At 42.4% G+C, this 13,948-nt stretch overlaps 1 protein-coding gene across 2 annotated transcripts; it reads right to left on the bottom strand.

Moving 5' to 3' along the window:
* Positions 1–1,225: 1,225 nt before the first annotated feature.
* amotl2a (angiomotin like 2a) lies at positions 1,226–12,148 on the bottom strand. 2 transcript variants are annotated; one of them, XM_049587022.1, is made up of 11 exons: positions 11,936–12,148; positions 10,404–11,198; positions 10,109–10,253; positions 8,313–8,457; positions 8,134–8,226; positions 5,167–5,462; positions 4,780–4,970; positions 4,576–4,677; positions 4,321–4,481; positions 3,242–3,427; positions 1,226–3,062 (listed from the first exon to the last, which is right to left on the bottom strand). In XM_049587022.1, the coding sequence occupies exons 2-11, from the start codon at positions 11,123–11,125 to the stop codon at positions 2,986–2,988; spliced, it is 2,118 nt and encodes a 705-aa protein (XP_049442979.1). In that variant the 5' UTR covers positions 11,126–11,198; positions 11,936–12,148; the 3' UTR covers positions 1,226–2,985. The 2 variants fall into 2 exon arrangements, with proteins under 2 accessions (XP_049442979.1, XP_049442978.1); XM_049587021.1 differs by having other exon boundaries at positions 10,109–10,256; positions 11,936–12,147.
* Between the last annotated feature and the right edge of the window lie 1,800 nt (positions 12,149–13,948).

Raw genomic sequence — 13,948 nt, 5'->3', positions numbered from 1 at the left:
GTTTTTTAAATGCACCACAAGCCGAGTGTCATCTAGTTCCATTACATTGGAGAGAATTCAGACATCTCTACGGCCGATATCTTCAACACTCTGCAATTCACACCAAAACAATCTTGATTGATAAATAGAACTACAGGTAAGAGGTAAAATATGTATATTTGATTTTTGGGTGAACTGTCCCTTTAATATCTGTAGTTTAAAAGAAATCAACTTACACAGTCTTCCATGGCATGGCTTAGAGGTAACACAAAAACCGTCTTAGTCTAGTTTTTCTAAATTGTATGTATAAATCTTTTGTCTCCAAAACCAGAGGCGATTTTTTTTACACATTAATTATTTTTCCTCTTGCACTTTTAACCTTTTTTCCCCAAAATAAAATAAAGTTTAGAACTGATCCTATGTCTGAATACAATGGCATTTACCAGCTCTGACATCTCTATGGCTGATATATCTATATTGATAAATAGCGCTACAAGTAAGCAGGAGAAAATGCGTTTTTGATATTTGGGGTGACCTGTCCCTTTACATGTTAGCAGTAAAATAACAAACCTTTGTATATGGCTGTAAGGCGAGTAGTGTACTGCAAGGATGACATTTTTTTGTAGGCCGACAGAGAAGTTAGCATCATCATTTGGTTCCCTCAACAAAAAGCCAGTGGGATTTCTCCAATGGATTTTGGATTACTTCAGAAAATAAACAAAAGTTTGATACTTGCACGTTTTTTCCAGCTAGATAATCCTCACAAATGAACACCACTTTTGATTCTTGAAGCGTACATGCAACTGCCAAAAGTAAAAAGCTGATGTTAGGCTATAAACAAACACTAAGTTGGATGACTTGATGTCACCACCACTGCATGATGACGTTCTGTTGTCTCGTTTAGCCACTTGTTAGCAACCACCTTTTTTAAGACACCTAGATGTTTCAAAATTCACAAGTGGGGTATTTACTGATGTATTTCATCGGTTTATATATTAAATTTAGAAATGGGCAACTGTAAGAGGTTATTGTCAACTTGTAGAACATCACTTTGTTTTTTATTGATCAAGATGGAGCACAGCAAAATAATGGTGCAGAAGAAACTAACAGTGAAGGTCTTGAGTCGAGTTGATAGACGTTAAATATTACATCTATCGGACACCTCAGATGTTCAGTACAGTTTTATAATCATATAAAATGATGCCTATACTGTATTAAACCAGTGAAAGGAATCACAACAGAAGCCTTTTATCAGACATATATTAAGAATTTTAATCTATTATAGTGAAATGTTAAGGCATACATACAAATGTTTCCTTTACAAAAGTTCACAGCAACATCACAATGGGTCAACCAGCTCAAGCAAGGCACCATAACAGAACCTTTTGTATTTGTCACGGGTTATAACTTAGAAGACGAGTACATCTTTGGCACCAGAAAACAAAAAGTACATAAATGAAAAAAACAACTACAAAATATATTAACTTCTCTCACTTCAAATAGCCATTCATGTAAACACATTCCAAAAAAAAGTGAAGGGCATTAATAAGTCAGGCTGACACACTGCATCGACCAGCAAACGCACTGTGACGGGAAATATGGTGACAGAGTTTGAAGGGGAATACCAGTCAAATGTGAGATTTCACATGCAATTTGTGTAACTTCAGACATAACTCCTGTTGATAATGTTGTAGTGATGATAATTCAGCAATTCTGTACAGTTAGCTATTCGCTTAGCGGCATTTCCCTCTGAAGAGGAAAAATCTGAGCTGTGGCACATTCCAGTTAAATAAAAACACAGTCCTGGAGAATCGGAGTCTACATTCAGCAGTGTTCAGTGATCCTACACTATGCAGGGAGAAATAAATAGAAGATTCCACGTTAAAGATGTCGTCCACTCAGAAATGTGAGATACTTGAGCAATGGGGGAAACACAGCTGAATATAACACAGTGATGGGGACAACAAACAGAGTAGCAAATGCAGGCCAATTATAGTTGACCATTTCTGTGCTCGCAGTAGAACCAGCTACCGCGACTCCGAAGGAATAACCAGCCCCAGGAAGAGAACATGTGGAGAATGCGTGCCATTTTAACAAGGGCGAGGGGTCAGACTTTAGATAGCCTTTTTCTTTAACGGGAGCATTCCCTCAGCGGGGGAATGTGAGAAGATTAGCTCCAGCATGTCAGCGGAGCGGAGCGAAATGCTGGGCAGTCGCCATCGGAGGCCCCCAACATTAACCCGGGATCTGGAAAATTAGACCCCCTGTGAAACACCGTCAATCCTCGCGGGCTTTTTTAAGAGAGAAGTGAGCAGACGTTCTACAAATCCTTTGCTGAGCTGTGAGCAGAGGCCTGAATGTATTTTAAAGAGAGGAGCAACTGTTAATTCAGGCTCTGTTAAACAGAATAATCCCCAAACATGGCATGAGAACATGGAGGATGCTTACATTATAAATATTCCAATGACTTTCAGAGGGCATGATAATAGGCTCGCTACTGGAAATTCAAAATAAACCAAACAAAAAAATAAAAGGATTGCGCGCTTAATCCAGAAAAGAGAGTATAAATGTGTATAATTTAAGTGGAGCGCAACAAGGCGAGCGATCCTTATTCTTCTCACCTCTCACACATAAAAGTAACATCACAATATGAGCAGCATTTACAAATATAAATACAATACACAACTCAAAACGTAACATGCACAACATATGTATATGCACCATCAGCAGCCCAGTTCCTATCACAATGCAGAGTACTGTCCAGGTACCTTTTTTTCTATTTCTGTCTCTTGCAGCAAATGTCTGAATTTGTGCAGCAGAAGGAAAGCTCAGCTTTCCTCTGCAAACTGTGCCACATTCTGGACTCTGCATGTTGATGCAGGTGAAACCGCTCAGGTAGGACGATCAGTCTTTCTGTACTTGTGGTCAGACGTAGACGAGGACTTTGGCCAAAGACTCTGTCATCGTTGGCTGTCACTGTTCAGTCTGTGTCTGTGCAGCGAGCGCTCAAATGAGAATTTCAACCACCTCTGCGTCTGAGCTGTTGATGCTCTTGAATGTCTTGAGTGGTTCCTCTGAGGAGTCTACAGTGAAGATAAGAAGAGCAAATTAGAAAAGCACTTGTTTAATATAAAATTAGGATCAGTCAGGCCTGATCCAGGGTCTGGTTACATTTTAAATAGTGCTCATATAGAATAAAGATCAAAGAGCTGACAGTTAAAGAGTTTGTGTGGTCAAATGCTTAAATGAACAGTAAACCCACCACTTGTAGCTGCTGGTATCACCTCAGACATCTTTAGCTTCTCAGGCTCTGCTGTGGGCTCAGGCTCCTGCGGGGCCTCGTCACTTTGGGTGCTGGAATCTCGGCTTGGGCCCCTGGGCCCCATGCGGGGTTGGGGTTGCAGCGCAGCAGCAGCAGCACCTGTCTGGTCATCTGAGAGGCTCTTTCCTACAAATGCAGACAAAGAGAGGAGGCTGCTTAATTACCCGCTTACATCCACATTTACACACTGCAGAACATCTGCCCCGCGGAGTTGTTCCCATGACTATTCTGGATCGGGCTATTCTGGAGTGAGAGATGATATGCATTCCAGTTTAAAAACACGTTGTCCATTTGAGGGGCATGAAAGGGGTTGTCTCCTACTTAATACTTTTTTTTAGGAAGTGCACATTCTGTCTGGCGACACTGACAAGTCTGCCAGTTGTCGCTCGATAGCATGTGTCGTTAAAGGGTAACGTTGGTATTTTCCAACCTTTACCATGTTTTTGTGTCTTAGTGACTAATGGGAACAACAATTCTTGAAACTGGTCCAGTATTGAGCGATACCGCAGCAGAGGGATTGACGAAACAGGCTCCAATGTAACCACTCGGGTCATTTGTGCACCGTCACATCCACTTAAAGTAGTTGTTTTGGCCACTGACAGGCTCAGATTGTTATTTTAAGTGTCTGACAACATCATGGAAAGGATCCCTACAGAGATAGACCTTTTTGTTTAAGAGTAAGATCCTTTTTGTTTAACCAGAGACCGCCCTAAAATCGCTATCGCCAAACAAAAAGGCCTGTCTCTGTAGGATTCTTTCCATAATGTTGTCAGACACTTATAATCACAGTCTGAGCCTGTCAGTGACAAAAACAAACACATTTAATGGATGTCCATTGATTGGTTACATTGCAGCCTCTCGCTTAGCGCCAAACCAATTTAAAAAAAAACGTTTTTCCCATTCGTCACTTAGACACAAAAACACGGGTAAATAGGGTCCAGGTTGGTAAATACCAAACTTTTAAGATGCATAATTCCCCTCTGTTGCCTGAAGCGTGAGAGCAAACATCTTGTACTCACCTTTACTCTCTGTGCTGCTGGCCATAGTGTTGATGGAGGGGACGGATCTGGCGAGACGAAGCCCCTGTTTCTCCACCTTGCCCTGCTCCCACCTGGAGCGCTGCTGGATGACTTTAATCACAGCATCCTTCTCCAAGAGCTGAGCGTGAAGTGCGCGGATCCTTAACACATGAAAGACACCATTAGATCAAAAACCCAAACAACAGAAGTGGGCATAAGCTCGTACATGGAGCAAAGACATGGAGGGATGTTTACCTGTTCTCCATCTCCTGATGTCTGTGACTCGACAAAGGAAGGTCTTCATTAAAACTGTTGTTTGGTGAATGTCGAGGTGAATGTTTGATGATGGTTGTATCTCTGCAAATAAAATAGACTGTTAAAGAACTTCCATAAACTTATATACGTTTCTAACTATAGGTTATTTTAATCTTTGATATATTTCTCTATGTTTTGTCGTACCTCTGTGCTGCAGCAGTGGCAGCTGCATCCATTGCAAACTGCCTCATGGTGCTCTCCTCCAGGTACTTCTGCTCCCACTTGGTGATGTCTGCCTCCAGGGCCAGAATACGCTCCTCCTTCTCCCTCAGCTGCTGCTGCAATGTGGAGGAGCTCGGTTCTGAAGCCATGGGGTCAGCTGCCTCTTTCTGAGACTGACATCATAAACATAACAAAGGAAAATTAGTGACCTTAAAGGTGCTGGTATGCTTCCAGCATTTATACTAAACTAAGCTAATCAACACCTGGCTCTTGCTTCATATGTAGCGGACAGACCTGAGGGTGATATCAGTCTTTTCATCTAACATCTACAAAGAAACACAAGCCTGTTTAATGACTTCCTCTCCTCACCTGTTGTGCCCTGAGGCTTTTCAGTTCCTGCTCCAGTCGTGTGCGCAGTCGCAGTTCGAGTGTCTCCCTCTTCTCGCATGCTGCCTGCAGCTGAGCCAGCGCGCTCTGCAGCCGCTCCACCTTCTCCACATACGCTCTCTTCCTCTGCAGTTCTTCCTCCAGCTGCCGGTTGCGGGCCTGTGCCGAAACCAGAGCCTGCTCCAGCATCTCCCGTCTCCGCTGGCACTCCTCACCGGAGACGCGCAGGTGCTGTATCTGCCTCTCCAGCTGTTCACGCTCCCGCTGCTGCTCTTCATCTAAGATACAGATAGGGTGGGAGAAAGTGGTGAGTGGTGGTTGAGAGGCAAGTGACGTGATCCTGAAAAATATGAAGTTGGTGGGTTATTACCTCTGACCTGATAGCCAATTGCTTAGGGCACATACAACATAGGCTGGATGTTATGCCTTTAATCTCTTTCCCTACATTTCCTGCCTCTATCTACTGTCGCCATCAAAAAAGGAATAAAAGGCGTGGCAAAAAATCTTCAAAAATAAAAAATAAGATAAAAAATATATGTGGTTAGTGGTAATGTTAGTGTAGGAGAAATCACAAACTCAGAAAAGTGCGTTTGTATTCTCACTGGAACAAGTTGCCTTCGATTTCTTTATGAATTAAACAAAAAAAAAAAAATCACAACTTTTTTGCTAATTTTCACCTGCTACCACAATTAATTTACCAAGAAACCCCAAAACAAACGACAAACGGCTAAAAATATTGCAAAATGCATTGTAATTTTTTAAGAAAAGCTGCTGTGAAATCAGGTATTTTAGGCCACAACAATCCCAAAAAAACTCAAAATCCTGCAGGTACAGAGGTCAAATGAATGCCAGAGAAGGATATGCTGTATATTAGGACCATTCAGTGACTACTGATGGGTCAGTGAGGCGCCACGTTAGCCCAGTGAGTTACATTTTGAATGGAATGTGACCCAACAAGAGACATGTACACTCTGCCATCAAGGCATGAGGTTCACTGACAAACCATTTGACACCATGTCTTCTAAAAATGAATCTCAGAGTTACAACTACTTGGCTGTACTGCAAACTTGAAATCAACATAATAAAATCTCATTTACTTTTTAAAAACCAGTCCATGTTTTAATAGAAAAACCCTTATTGAAAGGAAAACCAGTTTATCTGTTGTGCCACTTTAAAAAGGGGGTTGATTACACAACACGAGTGCATGCCTGTGGAGGGAATGCAGACTTCCTCTTATCCACTTACGCACACAGGCATAGCTTTGTACTGGGAAAAGCTCTGGAATGCTTCAAGGGACGTGAAGTAAACAAGCAGCTCAGAATATAACTCAAGTGGTCCTTGTAACAAAGAAATATACACAACACATCCCACTATCGTGATTTAAATGTGGATTTGCTCCGGTTGTTTCAAGATAACTGTTTCCAGGAAAAGCAGATGGATAAAAGATCTTGATTTTGCAGCTCGAGAAAATCACATGGTTGTTTAAAATACCCAGGAAGGTGCATTTCATTCCAGCAGGGTAATGTGTAACAGAATAGTATGGCTGATTATGTAACAGCTTCATACTAATCTGTACTGTCAGATATGTCTACGCATGCTACAAAAATGTATTGACTCGAAAATGGTACTTGGCAAATACAAAGATAAGTAAACTGAGGCTAGTTGGGTTTACTCTGCAGCACATCCCAGCACAGAACAGAAAGGGAGTAAAGAAATATTCACAACTGGCCAATCATGATTGAACCATGAGGTAAAGAAATGCCCAAACAAGGAAAGCGCGCGAGGCAGAGGTCATGTTGAGTTGGGCCTGGACGCCCTGGAGCCCCAGACTTATTAGTTCCCCTTGAGGAGGGGAAGTCAGCAGTGATGCAAAACTGAGCATAGGGGGAGGAAGTGAGGGGGAGGACGGCATTCCTAATGCCGAGACGGCCTGAAATACCTATAAAAATTCCTGGAATCCAGGCCACATTTACTACAGCTATGAAAAATAGCTGGCGTCTCAGTGTCAAGAGCAACTCTTAGCATTAGAGATAGAGCCATTTGTGTCCCGACATGTGGGACCGCAGCTTTTATAACACACCACCTCACTGAAGGAGGAAACCAATCCCTGCTGAACTATGTTCCTGCCATTGTTAAGTGCTTCACCCGGCAGAGTGATTTGTCAAATCGGATTTAAAAAGAAAACATCCTCAAGTCTTCCTATTCTTTTCTGTCAGACAGTTTGGCCCAATCCCAGTTATTTTACCCCCAACCCTTGTTTATGAGTCTCTTTGACACACTGCACAAAGTTACGGCGGGTATTGGTTGAAATTTTCCCCTATCAAATGGGACAAGCCTTCAAGACCCTGCTCGATGGCGTTCACATAAACAGACGTGACTATAGCAATAGCTCAACACTGACAATGTAACTAACGACCTAAAACGACCTAAAATCTCAACCCTAACCCACTATTTGACTTTGTAGAAGACTTGGAGCCTTAACCTCAGGCTAATCACTTTTATTTCAGGATGTCTTCCTCAAGCAAGCTTGCGAAAAATGTTGGCAAATTTTAGCTAGCTAGCATTGCTAATGATTGCTAGCTAGCTAATAATGCTAGCAATTTGTACTACAGTACTGTGGCCTATGTACTATATAATCTAACCCTGGGGTGCATCTTCCCCTATCTTACCAGTGGTTATCATAATTTCAAAATCTTTATAAATGGAGAAAATACATCTGTAAGTTTCTTTTGTTGCTCATGCAGCCATCTTGCTGAAGATTTCTCATAACACTTAATAACCTCCGTTCGGAGGGCCATGTAGCCCCAGCACTTAACCGTATCCCAACAAGAATCGAGACCCTACCCCTAGATGTGAAGGTGCAAAACGGAGGGGCTAAGCTGTAGGGGAATGGGGTGTATTGGTGTTGAGCCCTTCTCTAATAAAACACTGGTGCAGACATAAACTTACTTTGCTCCAGCAGTTTAACAAAGACGTGTTGTTTCTGGTCTGAACACTCGGCCTCCTTGGCTGCTCGCTGCTTGTTAGCAGAGTCAAGCTGATCTGTATAAAAACAAACATGATGGTTACACACACTGGATGACATTAAAAGCAATCTTTGCATTACCAACACATGAACGGGCACATACCTCTCAGGTCTCTGTTAAAATCATGCAACCTCTTAATCTCCGCCTCAAGTTTGTTCCTCATTGTTTTCTCCAGAGTCTCCCGCTTGGCAGAGCCTTTCATCAGAGTCTCATAAGCTTCAGATATCCTTTGAATCTCCAACTCCAACTGGGAAAAACATGTGAGAGGATGATCAGTCTCTGGGAGAGGCATCTCCATTCACTGTCTGGGTTGTGGTTTATGTTTCAGTTGTTAATATCAAGAAGGGCAATTAGTCATCTGTACAAATGCATTCTTTCCTCTTTATTGCTGCCCCCACAGGCAAATGGCTTTTAAATACTATGCGCAACTGAAAAGTGGGAATCAACATTCCTGAGTGAACACTTGTGAGTCCCAGGTGTCAAGGCATTTATCTCCTTTCATGGCAATATGCCAGTATGTTTGAAAGACAATGGGGGTATGATGTGTTGTAGGCATTCCAAAGGCTGGAGGGGGGAGGAAACTCTCAACACCTAAAGACCCAGACACACCAAACTGACATCAAACAACTACAGTAGCGGTGACGAAGGCTGACTGTTGGGTCGCCTCAAGTCATTTGTGTCTCAGCCAAATAGCTGCACTTGAAAACACCACAAAGACCACAGCAAACAGCCAACTAGCACGTACGTCCTGTGCCAGTGTGAGAGGAAATAGTCTGTATTCGTCCTTCAAAAAGGGAAACCGGAGGTCCAACTGGACAGATTCAAGGCGCTACTTAGCCAGTTAGCAAACTAATAATAAAACCTGATGTTGGGAGAACAAATGTTTACCGTGCACTAGTAAACAACACCACAAACAATTATGTACAATTTCTGGTAAAGAGCTCAATGGCTTAAATATTAATCTTATGTAATATGATGAGTTTGTTGTGATTTAACACCCTCTTGACTTTATGGTGCTGAATTTCCATTGGGAAGTCAGAATTTTGAAGTTGAAATTCCAACTAGAGCGACTCCTGAAGTTGGATTTCCAACTCTGAAAGTCGAGGGAAACTCTTCGACCCTGACCTCAAAATCCATGTTGTTGCTCTGTGCAGCGACAGTAGTAATATACTGCTTAATAATACTTCTGTCTTATTTGTGTCTCATTAAAACGGTCACACACACAGTCGTGTCCACAGTCTATCTGCAAACATCTTGATATGGTGTTTGTATGCGCAAGTTACAGCGTAATGCATTGTTTTTAACAGATATTGCTAACAATGGCTAACCCGGCTAGAATGGTATGGCTACCCACATCTTGGTTTTCCCACTTTTTGTACTGGAATGAGGTCAGCTCAGGTGTGATATCATTCCCAGCTCCAACTTCCGAGGTGAATGGAACTCAGCATTAGTGGTTTGTTTACTTTCCTCACTTCCACTTCTCGTGCACTGAGCTGACCTTCCAATTCGAGGGATTTCTCTCACTGATTGGCATCACTGCTGATTCAATATTCTGAATTGGCTAAAAAGCTGGCCGACTAGTGCCAACAATGCTGTACACACCACAAAAACAAAGACAGATGCTCACATATGGCTCAACATATAGCGACTGCTGACCGCTGAAGGTGTTGGGGTCGTAACTGGTTGAGAAAGTCACAAAATATTAAAATAAATATGATAAAAAGTTATTTTGTCTACGTTACTCCTCCATGAAGTGAACCAGCCACTAGGATCTCTCTCCTCAGCTGCCAGACAACTTATCACCCTGACATGTACTGGCAAGGAGCTATTGTTTTTTACGATTTCAAAACCCTCTGTGAGCCAACAGCTCCATTCATCACGCCACCTTCTTCTCTCACCTTCTGCAGCCTGGCGGCCTTCTCGGTGTAGACCTCCAGCTCCTTCCTGAGGCGCTCATTCTCCCGCATCAACACGTCGCTCTGAGCTGAGTTATTGCTGGAGGCTGCAGCGATGCTGTTGTGAGCCACCTGGGACTGAGCAGACCTGCTGAGGGGAGGCATGAGTAATACATTACAACAGTGCTGAAAACCACCTTGGAAACACTGTCTGAAAATATTGTCTGATGTTTACTTGGCTGCATTTTATCTGACATCCAAACTCAGTGATAATTCCACAGTGTGGTCCATCTGTTACCTGTGATGCTGGGAGTAGAAGGGGGGAGGAGGGTCTCTGTAGTACTGTCCGTGCTCCTGTGAGTGGCTGAGCATGTATCCAGGAAGTCTGGCAAACAGAGGGTAGTCCGGGGGTGGCCCACGCTGTTCCACACACTGTTGGGCCCCTTGCCTGTCAGCTGCCACGGCGTTTGCAACATTATTATACAGCTGTGGATAGCTGTGTGAGGAGCTCATAGCAAGACTGTCTCTTAGTCCGTTCCTGTCCAGAGAAAGCTGCATGAGCCTCTCACTGAGTGAGCGAGCGTGCTCCCTTTTCAAATCCCACTGCCCCTCACTGTGGCTCCCCATTATGTCCATGCTGGGTGCTTCCTGCACTGCCTGCCCCTTCTGGGAGATCAGGTACTGGGAGTGGGCCTTTGCCTCCTCGTAGGTGGGCAGCTCCTCTCCATGGAGCTGGTACAGATGGCACACCTGGCTCTCAGAGTGCAAGCAGTCCCCCTGGTGCTCCTGGCCTTGAGGCTCCTGTCGTGTCGACATCTGGATGTACTGGGTCTCCTCCTGAGTCAGGCTCTCCAGAGAGGAGCGAGGGCTGCCGGTGCCCCCGCCGCTGCTGCTGCCTCCGCGCAGGGCCTGCTGCTGGATAGCCAGAAGTGTGCGAGTGTCGGTCAGGTTCCCGTAGCGGAGCTGCTCTTGGATGAGACGGTGCAGGACCGTTCCAGATGAGCCTTCAGCGGTTCTCATGTCAGTCAGAAGGAAATGAATGAAAAAAAAAGCAGCCTGGAGGTGGCAGCTGGGCTCTTCACAAATCACACGTCTAAACAAAAGACAACAATCTTGATCAGACTCAGCACTTCACAGCATATGTTACATTTTATCTCATGAGCTCAGTATTTTTTCAAGGCTGTTATCATCAAAACCATCTCTACAACGTGTTTCAGCTATGAGCCACAGGGAGAAGCCAACATTCCTCTCAATTAATTTACTAACCCTTCTATTGCACAATGACTTTAGCTGTGAGTGCATGAGCTGCTGCTGGAAATACCCCTGAAAGTGATGTCAGTGCAGATCCAGTTTTATTGCCAACAAACTTTATAGCATAGCTTTCCCAAGCCAGACAGATGTGTAATGCTGTTACAGTTACTATAAACATTGCAGACTTCCCACAACAAAATTTGACATAAAAACTATGATCCTGAGGAAACATACTGAATCATACAAAATGCCTCATTAAGAAATCCTGTTCTCTAAAAGCTCCTTATGGGAATTATTATAATAAAATCCTCCTGAGAGGCTTTAAATTGACCAGAAACTCAACTTTATGAGATTAATTTAATTTTTTCTTCTGGGATATCTTTGGAAATCAAGATCCAGCTCAGTAAATGCGGTGCTCTTTACTAGATTAAATAAATAAATGGGACTTTAAACAACTTGAAAACGCACATAGTTAATCCACAATACTGCGCCATGCAAACAATCGGTGCCTGTGAGACTTCTCGCTCTCATCCAAACACAACGGAGATAAATCCAGTGAAATAAAAATGTAAAACTCACCAAATTAAAGTGTCATCACAGTCGGAACAGATAAAGGTGGTTTAATCTCAGAGTATGCTGCGCTCAATTCAACAATGTCCACAAGTTTCCTGATCCTCTTCCTGCGGTTTCCTCCATGAACGTGTGCGCACTGACTGGTAGCAGCAGACTGAGCGGACCGAGGCTGAGCTGCACGAATAAATAACTGAGGGCCGATTGTTCGCTGCGGCTGGAATGACTGGAATGTAAAGGCTCCAAGTCCCTGTGGGATCAAAAGCAGAGCACAGGGGAGGAGGAGGAGAGGGTGAGAGGGGGAGGAGGAGGAGGAGGAGGGGGCAAAAATTGGATTGAGAGCAGCAGCACATTACCTCAGCTGGCTGCTTGTATCATGCAAAAGAGTTTGTTGTTGTGTTGTGGTTTGAGGAATTTAAAGTCCCTGCTCCTAATGTTATGGAGGTCTAAGTCCTTACAGTCAGAGGTGCAACACAGGGATGTTACTGCAGACTGCAGGAGATTAAAAACATCACAAAATGCAGTAAACATTACAACCTAACTGTCATAAAGGTTTTATCAAAGTACTTTAGGTATGTATCATCAATAAAAACAGCTCAAAACAGCTTTTACAGTAAATCTGGTGTGTGTCTACTGTCGATCCTTCTTTTATCAATTTTATTATTTTATTCACACACACTTTGATTTATCTAGTCTTAGCCTATGTTCAGTGTTATTGCCGTTTTTATTGTGATGCTGTATTGTTTTATTTGTCCCATAAAGCACTTTGTAGCTGTGTTTTGAAAAGTGCGACACAAATACAGTTTATTATTCTTATTATTAAAATAAAAGTGATATTTGACAAACACTGACACACAATCTCAATCTCTCATCACAAAAAAAGCCTATGATAACTGAAAAGATTTTTGTTATTGATTTATTTAGGTTATTTACAGAAGCATTCACTTGGAAAAATCATTTCATTGATAAAAAAGTTGCTTGTTTTTCATAAATAACTCAAAATTTATCTCGTAAAGATTATTGTCTCAGATTTATGAGGAATGTTTCCATGGAAAAAAATGGCTCCGTTTTTCTAAATCAACAAGATTTTCTCAGAATTATATAAAAAAAACTTTTTATGAAACATAATTGCTATTTTTTAATGAATCAACTGGATTAATAATCTTTCCAATTCTCATTTTCCTGAAAAAACAAGATTATGATCTTCTTAATTCAGAAAAACAGAACAGGTTTTTCATCTCAAGTGAATGCAATGCACTTCCATAGCCACTGAAATATCTTTTAGTCTATAAAATGTCAGAAAATTGTGATTAAACTCATCTCAAATTCCCAGAAGCCCCAGAGTGATGTATTCAGACTCTTTGTTTTGTCCAACCAAGAGTCCCAAAAGCCAGTCTTTCGGTAAACAAAGAAAAACAGCAAATTCTTACATTTGAGAACCTAAATAACAAAACAAAATAACAATTTTGCCGAACAAATGTCCCAAATCATCCCCAGTTTTAAAAAGAATGTTGGTGAATACTATTTTGCTCACCTAATGGAATATTAAACTGATAATCAACACTATAATTGATGAACAGATATGTTACTGAACAGAGAAGTTATTATAATTTGTGATAATTAAAGCTGATGTACCATGTGTGGTGGATTTTACCTACACAGACTTGGTCAGAGATGTTATTATAACTACAGTGATGAAAAAAGTGCCGTAATATAATTGAGACATGGATAAATCATTATTTCTTAAGCAGCCTTTTGTTCGCATGTGCCTGGTAAATATTTAAGCCATGGCCCGTGCCAGTTAATTGCAGAGTGTGTGTGTCTGTGTGTGGACACGGAGGGAGAGGGGCGGGTGTGAGGCACGCTGCCTGCCAGCTGTCCGTGGACTGAAATCCCCTTCCCCTCCTTTAATAAGAACTCTGAGAGATGCATTGTTCTCCCCCAAAAAGCAGACATGATGGGGGCAGTCCTGCCATCTGCTGTTCTCCCCTCCACCACTAGCTATACGCTTCATTCACACTC

This window comes from Epinephelus fuscoguttatus, linkage group LG10 (genome assembly GCF_011397635.1).
Source record: "Epinephelus fuscoguttatus linkage group LG10, E.fuscoguttatus.final_Chr_v1".
Lineage (NCBI taxonomy): Eukaryota > Metazoa > Chordata > Actinopteri > Perciformes > Serranidae > Epinephelus > Epinephelus fuscoguttatus.
Note: the sequence above shows the minus strand (reverse complement) of the source record. Positions and strands in the feature narration are given on the sequence as shown.